At 44.4% G+C, this 17,274-nt stretch overlaps 1 protein-coding gene across 23 annotated transcripts in view; it reads left to right on the forward strand.

Annotated features, from left to right (window-relative positions):
• NEB (nebulin) overlaps positions 1-17,274 on the forward strand; it is a 419,697-nt gene that overhangs the window by 183,687 nt on the left and 218,736 nt on the right. For all 23 annotated transcript variants that reach the window (XM_033944892.1, XM_033944897.1, XM_033944903.1 and 20 more), the window contains 6 exons: positions 1,813-1,917; positions 3,219-3,326; positions 10,811-11,122; positions 11,874-12,077; positions 14,005-14,109; positions 15,341-15,448. In XM_033944892.1, the coding sequence (XP_033800783.1) occupies positions 1,813-1,917; positions 3,219-3,326; positions 10,811-11,122; positions 11,874-12,077; positions 14,005-14,109; positions 15,341-15,448 (942 nt within the window). The remainder of the gene's footprint in view (positions 1-1,812; positions 1,918-3,218; positions 3,327-10,810; positions 11,123-11,873; positions 12,078-14,004; positions 14,110-15,340; positions 15,449-17,274) is intronic.

Here is a 17,274-nt window from a genome sequence, read left to right on the forward strand (position 1 = left end):
AAAAACATAACATAATAGCAGCGTGATCCAGCAGCATTAATCACGTTTAGAGCAATAGTGTAATACAGGATCCCAGACATCATGGAAATGGCGTAATGAGCCCATTTTCCGTGCATAAAGTAGTTCGTATTTGACAATGAGTGTAATATTGGACCACCAAGCTTCATGTGAGACATCATTCAAATTCTTCCAGTTAGAGAAAATAATCCGGAGAGCTAGTAATACAAGGGTTCATAGACAATGGCGCGAAAGACAAAGGCGCGCGCCGACAATTGAGCGCAAGACGGAGGCGCGCGCCGAAGAAAATTACAGTTTTTAGGGGCTCCGACGGGGGGTTTTGTTGGGGAACCCCCCCACTTTACTTAATAGACATCGCGCCGGTGTTATGGGGGGTTTGGGGGGTTGTAACCCTCCACATTTTACTGTAAACTTAACTTTTTCCCTAAAAACAGGGAAAAAGTTAAGTTTTCAGTAAAATGTGGGGGGTTACAACCCCCCACCCCCCCCCACAACGTGGCGCGATGTCTATTAAGTAAAGTGGGGGGATCCCCCCCACACACCCCCGTCGGAGCCCTAAAAACAGTAATTTTGAGCGGCGTGCGCCTCCGCGCTGCACTCAATTGTCTGGGCGCGCCTTTGTCCCGGCGCGCTTTTGACCTGACACCTAATACAAGGGCTCTTAGGAAGATACTTGATGTACAGCGCTGCGTATGTTTAGTAGCACTATAGATATGATTAATAGCATAGCTAATATTGTGCTTGAGAAACATGTTGTGGGCCTTGTTGTTTACCTATGTACTATGAGAGGTCACTTCAGTGGCTTGCCTGATGTTCTTTTTTTAGGGGTCTTTTGACTAAGCTGTGGTAATAAGTGGCCTTCTGTGCCCTTACATGGCTCTTTCCCTCTCACGTTTTTACAGCAGTCTTACAAATGCCCTTTTTCTGTTTTTTGGGGTTTGGTTTTTGTGTTTTGTTTTGTTTTTTTGACAGGATCTAGGTGGAAGTTGGGGTGGGAGGGAGGGCATTAAAGTCTAACTGAAGCTGCCTGTGCCTATTAACTGTGCTTTGTACTGATCCTATAGCGGTTTTAAAATAGCCCGACCCTTGAAATGCTAGCCTATGTACACTAATAGAGATTTTCTATGCTAAGAAAAAAAAATACCTCTCTCTAAAACTCCCTTGCTAAGTGAGCAAAGTACTTTAAATAAAATAAGTCCTTGAGTTTATCTATTTAGCTGTAGGATTCCCTTTTCCCAAGTTTGTAAGCAATTTCCCAGCAAAGTCGTACCAGTGAAGATCTTTCTGTCTCCCTCTGAAATCATTTCCTGGTCGCAGGACTAGGAAGTGACATCAGAGGAGAGCTGAGGTTGGTGCGGGCAGCAAGTTGGAGATGCTGCTCATGCTGGCAGTTAAAGAGGTACAGGGGAAGGGAAGGAGGGCACACATGGCAGGGGGAGTGGAGAAGGAGCGCGGACGGAAGGCAGGGAGGTGCCACCACTCTGGGTACCTCCCACCCTCATTACACCACTGATTGGAGGCAGTTTTCCAAAAATCTTTTCAAATGGGTTAGTTTTGTTCACACTAAGACAGGAATGAATCTCACTCCTAAGCTAGAGTATGTGAAGTATGATCTCATTCTCAAATTGACTACTAACGCTTGCCATAGAACATGTCAAAGAGAGCTTCATTCCCCACTGTTTTGCTTATCTTGTGTTGCTGGAGGGGGGGGGGTTGGGGTGCTGATTGACTGATGTTTAAAAGGTTTTCTTTGTACCTCCAATGGAAATAAGTGAGTCGCTTTTTTGTTTTTAGCACTTGTACATAGAAGCATGGGAGAATGACAAGAGAACAATTCATGTCATGCCAGACACTCCAGAAATCCTGCTAGCAAAATCAAATCGAATTAACTTCAGTGATGTAAGTATTAAATGAAGAATGGATAAAGTTATATTTGATAAGATACAGATTTAACAATTTATAAAAATGTTACTGCATAAATCTTTCATGTAAGGGAACAATGATGTCCTATTAATATATATGAGAAATATAGTGTAATTTGTTTAAAAATGTAGTCTGATAGAATATAGTAATTCTGCTTAAGGGACAAGTCAGAATGAACATATCCTCAAGACTAATACCTATGGTAGAACAGTATTTCTGTTGAGTTGGCTACCATGAGGTTGTGTGGTGCAGTCACTGATGTTAGTGACAGCTAGGCCTGTGTGCATGTTGGGAGAGGAGGGGGAAGGTGGGAGCAGGGAGGGGGCTGGGAGAGGGTTTATGGGAGTTTCACTTGTGCTTTCGTTGACCAGAAATTATAATGTCATCTTTTATGTTTCAAACAATTTTATTGATGACACAGGAATAACACAGAGGGGTCCTTTTATCAAGCTGCGGTAGGGGTTTAACGCGGGTAATACCGCGTGTTAAACCACCTGCTGCGCTAGCCGCTAATGCCTGCATTGAGCAGGCGTTAGTTTTTTAGCCGGCCGCGGGGGTTAGCGCGTGATGAAATGTCCGACGCGCTAACCCCGCTAGCGTGGCTTGATAAATGGACCCCAGAAAGTTCAACATACGGAAAAAAGAAAAATAATGAAACCACAGGCAGTTGACAGAAAACAAGAGACAACTAGTCATCAAACAATTTTTAACTGTAATAATTCCGAACTCCACACCCCCTACCCAACTTCTCTATCTGCATAAAATAGCAGATAAAAGACAGAATCGCTGTCAGGCCGCCTACAAACAAACAAGTAATCCAGAGACAGGGGTTGTGGGCAACACTAAACAAGCACAAAGCCAACAGTAAAAAGAGATAACTAGAAAAAGAAGTATAGACCCAGGTGGCTAAGACAATTCGGAACACAAACAGGCAGCAATAAAATATACCAATAGACCCTCCCCACCCCCATTACCCATCCCCCCCACCCAACCCCAAGCCCACCCCACCTTACAGATAGCGGGGCATTCATAGCAAAAAACAACGCAGCGGGGGGACAGAGGTGGTCACAGCTGGTTCAAAGTGAGGCTGCGCAGCCGAGGTTCTAAAGAGTTAAGGTAAGGGTCCCAAATGGCCAAAAAGTGTTTCCGTCTCTTAGCCGTACCCTTGGCATCCTGAACTTCCCAACCCCAATAAGAGGGATATTCGTCCGTTTGTGACATAACAGATATCCAAAATGATGGCGTAACAGAGCAAAAATAACCTTGTGCCTTTATAGAAAATCTACAAACATTCCTTGGAGGAATCAAAGAAGAAAGGCTATGATTTGCGAACTGACGCCATCCCAATCAAGTCTGCCAAGGCATCCAGAGACATTGCAAGCGATGTAAGTAATTGTCACCTGAGTCTTTCAAGATTCAGAGGCATAGACATCAATGTTAGCTACCATTAATGCATATTATTTGACCACTAACCTGTGTTATTTTGGCAGAGGTCCCATTTTGTGCAACGAGACCTAGTTATTTATTTATGCGTCTACAGTACAATAACGTGGCTTCACGGTAGCCCATGTCGATGTCTTTCCCCCCCCCCCTAATTTTGGTACCATGGTATTCAAAAATGTTTGTTATTTTGCTTTCCAAATGTCTATAGCGGGGGTCCTTAACCAGAGTTACTATTTGGCTCCAGAAAAAGGAGTAAAACCCAGATGCCTCAGTCTGTTCTCCTTACTTCCATTGCTTTCAGTGGACGTAAAACCCAGATGTCTCAATCCGTCCTTCTTTTTCTGGAGCCACATGGTAACCCTATTCTTAACCAATGGTGCCTTCTCCCCAAGGGTTACAGGAAAAGGTCACATGGAGTGCGGAAAAGGTCTCGAATTCTGAGGTAATTCATTGAAACTTTCAAGACAGAGTGAAGGCAGTTATTAGGAAAGTTATTGGCGATATACCTATGTAGCACTACAATTTTAGCAACATTTTGGCAGTTAGCACATCTAGCAGCTATGAGTGACATATCTATCTATCTATCTATCTATCTATCAGTAGTCACTAGTGGACACATGGGCCCTCTTTTACAAAGGTGCGCTAAGTGTTTTAGCGCGCATTTAGCGCCCGCTAATATTTAGCGTGCGCTAATGCATCCATAGAATAACATGCATGCGTTAGTGTTTAGCGCATGTTTAGCGCGCGCTAACATTTAGCATGCACTAAAAAGCATAGCACACCTTTGAATGAGGGGGATGGTTTAGGCAGAGGGTACAAGGATTTCATTGATCAGTTAAAGGGGTGCTAGAACCAAAAAAATGGTTAAAAAGCACTGGTCTATATTTTATGCTTTGCAGATTTTCTTTCAATGTAAAGTTTGTCTTAAAAATTAGTCTGCTGGGGCAGTTTATTTTATTTATTTAAAAAATATATATTCCACCTAAATACTAAGGCCCTCTTTTACTAAGGTGCGCTAACCGAATAGCATGCGCTAAACGCTATCGCATGCATGTTAGTCTATGGACACGTTAGCGTATAGCACGCGCTAATTGAATTAGTGTGCACTAATTAGTTAGCGCACCTTAGTGAAAGAGGGAGTAAGTGGATTATAATAAAAACATTCATAACCGATTTCCACATTAATGTATGAGTGCAAACTTACCCTCCCCCCCTTTTACAAAGCCATGCTATCGATGCCGCTGTGGTAACTGCCCCGAAGCCCATAGGGATTTAAACGGCTTTGGGGCTTTTACCATGCGGCAGCTGCTAGTGCGGTTTTGTAAAAGAGAGGTTTTACTCTTGAAGTTAGCAGAGTAAGGTGTCTTTTTACTAAACTGTGGCAAAGGTTTGTGTTCCCGATATGTCTCATACTCACAATTACTGCTCAAAAAATAATTTATCATGAGCTAACTGCAGTTGCATCTACATCTAATCTAATCTCTAATCTAGTCTTTGGTTCATGTACCGGGTCATCTCTCATTGGAGCTCGAGTAGGTTTACAAGTAGGCAAGAGACCAGAATACACACAAAATAAGCAGAAGTAAGGAGAGTAGAAATTAATTTTAGTCTGTCGAAAAAGTAGATCTTGCAATGTTAGTGCTTTAGTATATTCTGCAGGTAAACTATTTAGGTATTGTGAGAATAGCAGGGTTTTTAAGGGGTTTTTTTTTTTCTAAACAATTGCAATTGGTCTAACATTCTAATAGAACCAGGAAGTCCATTCCAAATCTCTACCAACTTGAAAGCATAGGACTGACGGATTTTCCCAGCTGATTTAATTCCCTTAAAAGAGGGAAACGATAATTTGAACTTCTGTGTGTTCCTCAAGTAGCGGGATCTGTGAGCATTCCAGTATAAAGGAATCAAAGCATCAAATATTCCATAAAGAAGTTTGAAAATAATGCTTGCGCATTTAAATTGGATCCTAAAACGAACAGGAAGCCAATGAAGCTTCCTAAGCAAAGGAGAGACATGATCAAACTTTCATTTCCCGAAAATAAGTTTCGCCGTCATGTTTTGCAACAACTGAAGACGTTGCAAACTGCCTTGCTTGATACCCAGATACACAGAATTACAATAGTCCAGTTAAGCAAGCACAGTGGACTGCACCAACAATGAGAAATGCTACCTGATAGAATAGTGATCTAACTTTTTTCGACATGTGCAGACTGAAAAAGCACTTTTTCACTAACGAATTTATCTGTTCACAGAATGTAAGTGATGAGTCCAGGATTATGCCCAGAACTCTAGAAGAAAACTCAATGTGTAGTGATACCTGATTTCAATGTAGCAAAAGCAGGAAGAATTTCTAACTTTGGCCCAACCCATAATAATTTCGTTTTAGCGGCATTCAGATTCATTTGAATGGACATTGCCTACGATTGAAGCTTAGAAACACAACAATCTATATTTGAAACCAGATTATTAAGATCAGGAATAACCTCCAGCAAGATAAATATATCGTCTGCATATGTAAACATAGGCCTTCTTTTACTAAGGTGTGCTAACCGATTAGCGCATGCTAAACTCTAATGTGTGCATGTTAGTCTATGGAGGCGTTAGTGTTTAGCATGCGCTAATTGATTAGTGCACCTTATTAAAAGAGGGGGATAGTCTCCACCAGTGACAGCAGGCAGTAAGGTGCTCATTTTTCTTCTTTCTTTCATCAGTATATTCTTTTTTTTAGCAGCATACCATTAGTTGTGGCACTATTTATTGCCAGTGGGATTCTATGGTTTTTAGCGAAGAAGCATCCTCTAAACCAGGGGTATCGAACCTGCGGCCCAAGGGCCGCATGTGGTCCTGTGAGGTATTTTGTGCGGCCCCAGTCAAGGGCGATGCAATGTTTTCCTCTGCTGACCCCGGGTGTTTACCGTCTTACCGGCTCCCTCCTCTATCTTGCTGCAGCGTTTGCGCGTTTATGCGGCCCCCAGAAAATTTTTTTTCGGCCAATGCAGCCCAGGGAAGCCAAAAGGTGGATACCCCTGCTCTAAACTCAGCCACAATGAAATTTAACTAACATGCACTAGCTATCAGCGCATGAGCACTGTAACTGCTATCATGCTGGCATGACAGCTAGCTTTATACCCTTACTAGACAGCTTGACCCCCAGAACTAGGAACCAATAAGTGCCATTTTGAGGTCAGAACTTGACAGGGCAGGAGTGACTAAGGAGCACTCATGCCTCAGTTACAAGATACCAGGGGGAGGGTGTTGTGTTTCCATACAAAATTCTTCCTAACATTAACCCTTTAAAGATACCCCCAGAATCACTATGCCATACCGGGAGGTTTAAGTGGTGATGATGGGAGTGGGCTTGACCCATTACCTGATGTGAAGCCAGTAGGCAGAGCTTGTCACCAGACTGATTCTCCCAAAACAGCATATTAGAAGATGAGGAGGTTTGATTGACAGGGAGACTGCACCAATCAGAGACTGTGTTTTGAGTATACCTAGATGGCGGCAGGGAGAGGAGATGGTTTCAGTATTGTCATGTGATGCTGTCTCCTGTTAATTAGACCTCCTTGGTGCCATGCCTTAGTGGCCCAGCTCTCCTGGAGAGAATAATAATGCAGCTGGCACTGTTGATTGCAATATGTGTTATTTATATGCTGTAAGAGCTACTCACTGGTTGGTGGCTCCTATAGAAAATACGATGCAATCTTCTGCCCAATGTGTGGCGGCGGCCAAAAAAGTACCGTATTTTCGCGGATATAACGCGCACCATTGTAAAACGCGCACAGGGGTATAGCGCGCAGAAATCACGATGATATGTACAAAAACTTTTCTATACCGCGCTCAGGCATATAACGCGCATGCTGCCCGACTCTCCTCTGGCCACCCCGACTCTCCTTTCGCTCTCCCCGACTCTCATCTGGTTGCCCCGACTCACCCTGACTTTCGGTGCACTGCCCCGACTCTCCTCTGGTTGCCCCGACTCACCCTGACTTTCGGTGCACTGCCCCGACTCTCCTCTGGTTGCCCCGACTCACCCTGACTTTCGGTGCACTGCCCCGACTCTCCTCTGGTTGCCCCGACTCACCGTTCACCCGCCCTGACTTTCGGTGCACTGCCCCGCCTCTCCGTGCCTGTCCCCCTTGAAGTCCTGTCCCCCCTTGAAGGTCTGCCTGTCCCCCCTTGAAGTCCTGTCCCCATCCTGAAAGCCTGATGCCCCCCCTCGACGTCCGATTCTTCTCCCCCCTCGGCAGGACCACTCGCACCCCCACCCCGAAGGACCGCCGACTCCCCGACAATATTGGGCCAGGAGGGAGCCCAAATCCTCCTGGCCACGGCGACCCCCTAACCCCACCCCGCACTACATTACGGGCAGGAGGGATCCCAGGCCCTCCTGCCCTCGACGCAAACCCCCTCCCCCCAACGACCGCCCCCCCCAAGAACCTCCGCCCGTCCCCCAGCCGACCCGCGACCCCCCTGGCCGACCCCCACGACACCCCCACCCGCCTTCCCCGTACTTTGTGTAGTTGGGCCAGAAGGGAGCCCAAACCCTCCTGGCCACGGCGACCCCCTAACCCCACCCCGCACTACATTACGGGCAGGAGGGATCCCAGGCCCTCCTGCCCTCGACGCAAACCCCCCTCCCTCCAACGACCGCCCCCCCCCAAGAACCTCCGACCGACCCGCGACCCCCCTGGCCGACCCCCCCACCCCCCTTCCCCGTACCTTTGGAAGTTGGCCGGACAGACGGGAGCCAAACCCGCCTGTCCGGCAGGCAGCCAACGAAGGAATGAGGCCGGATTGGCCCATCCGTCCTAAAGCTCCGCCTACTGGTGGGGCCTAAGGCGCGTGGGCCAATCAGAATAGGCCCTGGAGCCTTAGGTCCCACCTGGGGGCGCGGCCTGAGACACATGGTCGGGTTTGGCCCATGTGCCTCAGGCCGCGCCCCCAGGTGGGACCTAAGGCTGCAGGGCCTATTCTGATTGGCCCACGCGCCTTAGGCCCCACCAGTAGGCGGAGCTTTAGGACGGATGGGCCAATCCGGCCTCATTCCTTCGTTGGCTGCCTGCCGGACAGGCGGGTTTGGCTCCCGTCTGTCCGGCCAACTTCCAAAGGTACGGGGAAGGGGGGTGGAAGGGTCGGCCAGGGGGGCCGCGGGTCGGTCGGAGGTTCTTGGGGGGGGGCGGTCGTTGGAGGGAGGGGGGTTTGCGTCGAGGGCAGGAGGGCCTGGGATCCCTCCTGCCCGTAATGTAGTGCGGGGTGGGGTTAGGGGGTCGCCGTGGCCAGGAGGGTTTGGGCTCCCTTCTGGCCCAACTACACAAAGTACGGGGAAGGCGGGTGGGGGTGTCGTGGGGGTCGGCCAGGGGGGTCGCGGGTCGGCTGGGGGACGGGCGGAGGTTCTTGGGGGGGGCGGTCGTTGGGGGGAGGGGGTTTGCGTCGAGGGCAGGAGGGCCTGGGATCCCTCCTGCCCGTAATGTAGTGCGGGGTGGGGTTAGGGGGTCGCCGTGGCCAGGAGGGTTTGGGCTCCCTCCTGGCCCGATATTGTTGGGGAGTCGGCGGTCCTTCGGGGTGAGGGTGCGAGTGGTCCTGCCGGGGGGGGGATGTATCGGACGTCGGGGAGTCGGCCGGGCAAGAGGGCTTGGGCTCCCTCTTGCTCCGATCGTGGATGCGCGTGCGGGTGGGAGCGCGTGCGAGCGGTCGTTCGGGGTGGGGGTGCGAGCGGTCCTGCTGGGGGGGTGAATCGGGCGGGGTGGGAACTATGTTTAAAAACTTTTGTATACCGCGCTCAGGCATATAACGCGCGAGGGGTATGCGCGGTACGTAAAATCACGTATAACGCGCGCGTTATATCCGCGAAAATACGGTAAATATGATGCTAGGAATTATTAAAAAAGGGATGGTTAACAAGACTAAGAATGTTATAATGCCCCTATATCGCTCCATGGTGTGACCTCATCTGGAGTACTGCATTCAATTCTGGTCTCCTCATCTCAAGAAAGATATAGTGGCGCTAGAAAAGGTTCAAAGAAGAGCAACCAAGATGTTAAAGAAGATGGAACTCCTCTCGTATGAGGAAAGATTAAAAAGGTTAGGGCTCTTCTGCTTGGAAAAGAGATGGCTGAGGGGAGATATGATTGAAGTCTACAAAATCCTGAGTTGAGTAGAATGTGTACAAGTGGATCGATTTTTTGCTCCGTCAAAAATTAGAAAGAGTAGGGGACACTCGATGAAGTTACAGGGCAATACTTTTAAAACCAATTGGAGGAAATAATTTTTCACTCAGAGAATAGTGAAGCTTTGGAATGCGTTGCCAGAGGTTGTGGTAAAAGCATATAGCTGGTTTTAAGAAAGGTTTGGACAAGTTCCTGGAGGAAAAGTCCATAGTCTGTTATTGAGAAAGACACCGGGGAAGCCACTGCTTGACCTGGATCGGTAGAATGGAATATTGCAACACCTTGGGTTTTTGCCAGGTAATAGTGACCTGGATTGGCCACCATGAGAATGGGCTACTGGGCTTGATGGACCATTGGTCTGACCCAGTAAGGCTATTCTTATGTTCTTAAGCTGCAATAAAATATGATATTCTACCACAGTTTAGTAACTAACCCTCAGTGGCATAGTAAGAGGGGGAAGTCCGCCTCAGATGCCAGCTTGGTGAGGATGCAGGCACTCATCCTCCTCTCTAACCCCCCTGCTCTTTCCCTGCCCCCCATTGCTGCACGTGCACATCGCTTCCCTTCCCCTACGCCAGCGTCGGCTCTTCCTCTGATGTCACTTTCTGGATCTGCGCCTAGCAAGTGATGTCAGAGATAGAGCCGACACTGACATGACAGCAGATTGGGGGTTGCTGCTCATGCCAGGAATGTTACATAGGTACGGGGAAGGGAAGTGGTAGGAGGGGGCGGGGAAGGAGCGTGGGGTGGGGCAGCGGAGAAGAGGGCAGAGAGGGGCTCCGCTGCCCTGGGCACCTCTCACCCTCACTACGCCACTGCTACCCCTTAATGATGAATGCATAAAATCTGGAATAAAAGTTTCTTGCAACTGGAGTATATACGTAAACCATTGGTAATAAGTAGTTATATACCGGTGATATTAAAAATAAATATTTAAATTACAGACAGAAAATGCAGATTGTTTATCCATAGGCTTATTTTATTTTATGAAAAGAAAACCTACCTAAGCAATTGCTTTAATTGCAAGATGCAACGTAAATATAAATATATAACTTAGGCCCTCTTTTACTAAGGTGCACTAACCGATTAGCGCGTGCTAATTGAATTAGCGCGTGCTAAACGCTAATGCATGCATGTTAGTCTATGGATGCGTTAGCATTTAGCATGTGCTAATTCGATTAGCACGTGCTAATCGGTTAACGCACCTTAGTAAAAGGGGGGTTAATGTATAACAGAAAATCTGGATTTTTCTACAGTACAAATACAAAGCAGCTTATCGGCAGCAGCTGGGTCACTATGTGGGATTCCGCAGCCTAGAAGATGATCCCAAGTCGGTGTGGGCTATACACGTGGGCAAAATCCAGAGTGACAGAGTATACAAGAAAGATTTCGAGAAAACCAAGACCAGATTCAGCAGCCCTGTGGATATGTTGGGAATTCTCTTGGCCAAGAACTGTCAGAAACTAGTGACCGACATTGACTACCGTAACTACTTGCACCAGTGGACGTGTCTGCCAGACCAGAATGATGTCATCCAAGCAAAGAAGGCCTATGAGCTGCAGAGCGATGTGAGTTTCTGTTTAATGACATTTCTTTGGATATAATTTACTGCCTTTCGCCTCAGCATCAAATTAAAGATAAAACATAGAAACAGGCAAACAAAGATGATCAAACTTATTGTTTCTATGTATGGTTGCTTAAACCAGAATGGAATTGTCCAGATCAAAATGATGTGCACTAAAAAAGTGTCCTCCAATTCATCTGGTAATATGAAGATCTTTATTCCTCCAATATCACAAGGAAATATTCAACGACTCAACATGTACATGTTTCGGCCAACAGGCCTGCCTCATGTCAAGTCGTTGAGTCGTTGAATGTATCCTTGTGATACTGGAGGAATAAAGATCTTCATATTACCAGATGAATTGGAGGACACTTTTTTAGTGTACATCATTCTGATCTGGATAATTCCATTCTGGTTTTTGCATATTTGTGTTTGTGGTTTTGTTTTTTTCCCCTGTTTCTTTCTTCTTTCTGTATGGTTGCTTAAACATCACTTATTTCCTCACAATACAGAGGCAGCTCTTATCTCAGTCCTGCACTAAAACTGAATAGTGGTAGTTGCACATTCTCCTCAGAAGTTTTTGCCGATGATGTGGGTGGAGGAGATTTGAGCATTTATGCTCTACCTAAATAAAAACCTGAGGCTTTTCTTCCGTTGAGATAGTGCTCTCAAATCAGATAGTGGAGTATTTATATTTATTATTTATCATGTACAATTAGAACACCACAATATCAATAGTGCTTTCCCTTTTTTAGGCAGTATACAAATCCGACATGGAATGGATGAGAGGGATTGGCTGGGTTCCCATTGGTTCTCTGGATGTTGAAAACGCAAAGAGGGCTGGTAAAATCCTCAGTGAAAAGAGCTATCGTCAACCGCCGGAGACCTTCAAATTTACCCCTATCCCCGATACGCTGGAATTGGTTCTTGCTAAAAACAATGCACTGCAGATGAGCAAGGTAAGTTTTGTCTCCCTCCATTGAAGCACATAAAATGGCATTCTATCGGTGGCAGCAAAGGGCAAGAATAGCTTACGAGTTAATGCAAATCTTACTGCAGACCCACCTAAACTGAAAAAACACCATGAACACCTTCTTTCACATCAAGCAGCATTGTGGGGCAAAGACCTAGATCAACTGCTTTCGCCCACTGCTTATGAGAAATTCAGAAAACGTCTAAAAACTCAACTGTTCCTAAAGTATCTAGACAACCGACCCACTCATCTTCTTTCTCCTCCATAGTGATTCCTCTGTCCTATTAATCTCTTTCTCCTCAACAACGCATTTCCGGTCCTATTAACTCTCCTCTTCCCCCCTCTTAAATTCAATCAATTTGTACCTCGCTTAATCTATTGTAAACCGCATAGAACTTAACGGTATTGCGGTATATAAACTGTTATTATTATTATTATTACCATGATTACCTAATATTTTATAAAAAAATAAAAAAAAAAATAAAAAAAATGGAAATGTGGTGGTTTCCAATCTGAAAGTTAAAAAGCCCTTAAAAAATTTACAAAAAGGACTAAGTTAAATAGGGTATGCGCTTTTTCAATAGGCATTTTGTTCACATCAAGATTGTGGCAGTCAGTTTTAAAGCCGCTTACAGCTGTGGGCTGAATTAGACTCAGATATTCGACGCTGGATTATGCCAGGATGGTCAGAACTCCTGGTCCTCTCTGCATGTTCCTGCCCACTAAAAGTATGCTGAATATCAACCCCTAACGCCCCTCCCCCCTTTTACAAATCGTGCAAGAGGTTTTTAATACCGGCCAGCCTGCTGAATGCTCTGCACTGCTCCGACGGTCATAGAGTTGCTATAAGCATCGGAGCAGTTCTGAAAATTCAGCACACCTGCCAGCATTAAAAACCTGTTGTGCGGTTTGGTTAAAAAAAAGGGGGGTGGGGGGGGTTTAAATGTTTTATTGTTAAAAATGTATTCCTAGTTAGGTGAATTGATATTCTGTATGCATGGTTTTCTTATTGATGACTTATTTTGTGCATTTGTATTGAAAATGTTTAATAAAAATGTATTGAACCAATAAACCCCTATTCTCTCCTCTCTCCACGCACTATAGAACTACAGTTTAAGTATGAGCATGCTGCAATTATCGGTGACCCATCAAAAGCGCACCAGACATTGGTGCACCGACAATCCCGTGGTGACATTTGCACGCAGAACAGATGCGTGCCTTCTTTCAGGCCTTCCTGTTTGCACTGTGAGGGGGGATGTGGGTGGAGAATCTCCAGTAAACTTATAAGTCCTTGCACTCCCGTTGGGGGGGGGAATTCCCCCCAGTACACTGAAAACTCCCATTGTCCTTCCTGTTTTCACTCTTTGGGAGTTTTCAGTGTAGTGGGGGGTGTCCCCCCCACGGGAGTGCGAGGACTTGTAAGTTTACTGGGGGAGGAGTTCTCCACCCACACACCCCCTCACAGTGCAAATGGGAAGGCCTGAAAAGCGGTGCGCATCTGTCCTGCGTGCGAATGTCCGGCGCGCTTTTGATGGTGTACCAATTATCCTGTAGTTACCATAGGGTGTAGCTTTTGACTAGTTCTTTGAATGTGATATATTTTTAGACTGTTACTGTAATCCAGGGCTACTCAGTTCTGGTCCTCAAGGTCTACAGGCAGACTAGGTTTTCAAGATATCCACAATGAATATGCATGAGAGAGATTTGAAGTATGCAAATCTCACTCGTGCTTATTCATTGTGGATATCCTGAAAGCCTGGCCTGCCTGTGGATGTCGAGGACTGAAATGAGTAGCTCTGCTGTAGTACATGTCCTGTATGCAGACAAATGTACCTAATTGAGCAGCATGTTTTGAATATTCTTGATCTTAATAAAAATACATGAAGTTTTACTAATTTCTTTCACTTCTACAGCACCTGTATAGAGAAGCTTGGGATATTGATAAAAGAACAATCCACGTTATGCCAGATACTCCTGAGATCGAGCTGGCTAAAAGCAATTCTGCCAACATTAGCGACGTGAGAACAATTTTCTAAATAAATGTAGATACTATGGGGCTCATAATCAAAACTTTTAAAAGTCTAAAAACCCGCTTAAGTCAGCACTGTGACGTCCTAATAGATAGGACGTCCAAATGCCGATAATCAAACCAACTTTCCGGATGTGTAGTGGGACTTCTTATGGCTCTGAATGCTGCTGTGTGCCCTGAGCCGAAAGGGGCATATCTGGAGGAGTGGTTAGGGCAGCATTTGGTTGGGAGGTGGATCGACTTAGACTTAGATATCCTGCAGGGATAATTGAATGTTTTAGTAGACATCCTGGACGTAACTTAGATGTTGTGAGTTAGATGATGTGAAAGCAGGTATAAGTGCCAAAAAGGTATCCAAAGTGACCAGATAATCACTGCAGAGACAAAGTAAAGACCCACACACACTCCCCCAGTGTTCACTGACCCCTCTCACCCCCCCACAAAGATCAGAATAAAAAAGTACTTACCTGTCTGCAGAACATCAGCACCTGGTATAGGAAAGCCTGGTAGAGCTCCACACAGGTATCTTAAGTAGCCCAGTGGGTGGACTAGTGAACCATAGAGAGGAGTAGCAAGTCCCATAAGCCACTCTAACCACTACATTCATGGTGGAAAATGTGAGCCCACCAAACCCCCCTAAAACCCTACTCTACTGTCATATAGGTGCCATCTGCAACCATAAGGACTATTGGGGTTGTAGACAGGTGGGAATAGTGGATTTTGGGGGTGTTATGGGGGGGCTCACCATAACCTATAAGGCAGTTCTGGTGAGATGTTTGTTTATGTTTAAAGTGGCCCACTGTTCTGTTGCCATGTCTGGGTGGCCACTCTATTACAACATTAGCCCCCCTCCCCCAATGTTCAAATGGTCTTGTTGAGGGCATTTGGGACTTGGATGAAATTTGAGTCAAAAATGTGATATAAAGATAGACATCCTGGAAGTCTGGGTGACCCAATGGCCTGGATGTCCAGACAGACGATTTTTTGAAAAAAAAAAAAAATATTCTAGATGCATGGTGATTTGTCTTTCAAAAATGGGCATTTTCCCACTGCCGACTTTGGGCATCTAGTTTAGACATATGTTTTGATTATGCCCCTTTACATAAATGTTTTGATCTCATAAGGCTTTATATGGATATTCATTTTATTTTTGGCAAGTATAAATGTGGCTTTCAGGTTAACCAAGGCAATAATTTGTCACTCAAATGCTCATTTTACAGAAACTATATAAACAAGGTTGGGAAGACCTGAAGCAGTTGGGATATGACCTAAGAGTGGACGCAATCCCTTTCAAAACTGCCAAGAAGTCAAGAGAGATTGCAAGTGATGTAAGTGACATTCTTTCAAAATTTAAAGATTATTGTGCAGAACAGCCTAGAAATCAGTGGACAGGAACATAGACATTCACATGCTTCCTTGCATCTCTAATTAAGCACTAGGGAGACAATTTAAATCTAATCTAATCTGACATGAGCATTTTTATTCCGCTTTACCAAAAACTCAAGGCAGATTACAAAAGAAATTAAGGAACAGAGCAAGCACACAATTCTATAAGCAAGTACTTCCATTTTAGTGCCCAAGTGCTACACAATGAAAGCATTTTCCAGATATTTATTCCTGTCTTCCTCGTTCTGTGACCTTTTGTAGTTTGGCACAGGATGTTTGAGCTAAGTACCTTATACAATATATGAAGAATTTTTTGTTTGAATCATCACAAGTTTGAATGAATTGAATGAACTTAATGTTTTGCTATGAATTGAACAGCAATTTAAAATGAACTGTGGGCTTATTTCAGCCGAAGTAACTTCGTTTTGAAATACTTTTTAACATTCCAGCACTTTTTTATTTGCACTTTCCGCTCTTTTTCTATGAACTTTTAGCTTTTAGCTTTTTTAGTCTTTCAATTACTATAGCACTTTCAAATTTGATGAGTTTAAATGAAATGTAGGATTGTTAAGTTTAAAATAAGGAGTTAAGATACACCTGAAACATAATGAAATAAATTGAAATGCAAGAAGATAATTAAATTGATACTCTAACAGAAGTTGGTCTTGAGTCTCAAAAAATGATATGCTGATTCTTTAATTACATTTTTAAATTAAAGTAATTTAAAATACATTATAAGTTATATGTTGATTCTCTACTAAATTAGATTTAAAGTTATAAGTTATTAAATTAATTAAAGTAATAAAATAAATATTTTGGTAGGGAGGTGGGGAATTAGTCTGTGATGTTATAAGGAGGCAAGAGATTAATTCATTTTTCTCTTGAATAGTTCCAGTTGGAAAGATGTACTCCTAAGTCTGAGGCATTTCCCCGTAATAATTAATTAATAATTGAAATATTTTAAACATTTAGATTTAAGGTTTATAGTAAATTTTAACAAATTATTTTGGCATCGGTGTCTCTTTTTTGAGTTTTGTGAATGGTTTTTGTTATATGTTTATTTTATCAATATAGTACCATTCGAATTTTTGTTGTTTTGTTGTTATAACTTTCTCGCCTAACCATGACCTAATTGAATAACACATACCATACTCAGCATAGTCCAAGATCAATAAAGGAGTTTTCACTGTTACCCACTGAATATGACAAGTAACGCAGCAGATGAAATTTTCCAACATCATTTTTAGATACCACACCTAAGAATGATGCCACAAGGTCCTGAAAAGAGAGAAGCCTTGAATAGCCTAGGAGTTCTCTCTAACCAAAACTCTTTCTTTTAACTTCTCTTATAATATTGACATGTTGGCCTCCACTGATGGCGCATTCCAACTCTGGCGTTCCATCATTGGATTCAAAAATAGGGACCTTGTTTGTGTTCAGTGGGTGGGATTTGGTGCTGTAGGGGAGAATCAGACAGAGAGAAGAGATTGTGGGTTGCCCGGCTGTGCTTGATTTGATGTTAAGTGCAGCTATGCTATCAACAGTTGTGATCGTTAAGTATACAGCACCAACCTAGACACTAGTTTTCATCGCCGATCATTCTTCCATTTAGCTCCATCAAACCTACAACCTGCCAGTACCTAAATTCTGTTGTAAAATAGGCTCCTACCTTGCGGCATCAGTGCACCTGAATGGAAGTGCCCAGTTATAGAATTTTCTCCATAGAGTAATTTTGTAAATTATTTTCATGCATAAAACAATGATTTAC

Source organism: Geotrypetes seraphini, chromosome 5, assembly GCF_902459505.1.
Source record: "Geotrypetes seraphini chromosome 5, aGeoSer1.1, whole genome shotgun sequence".
In the NCBI taxonomy this organism is placed as follows: Eukaryota; Metazoa; Chordata; class Amphibia; order Gymnophiona; family Dermophiidae; genus Geotrypetes; species Geotrypetes seraphini.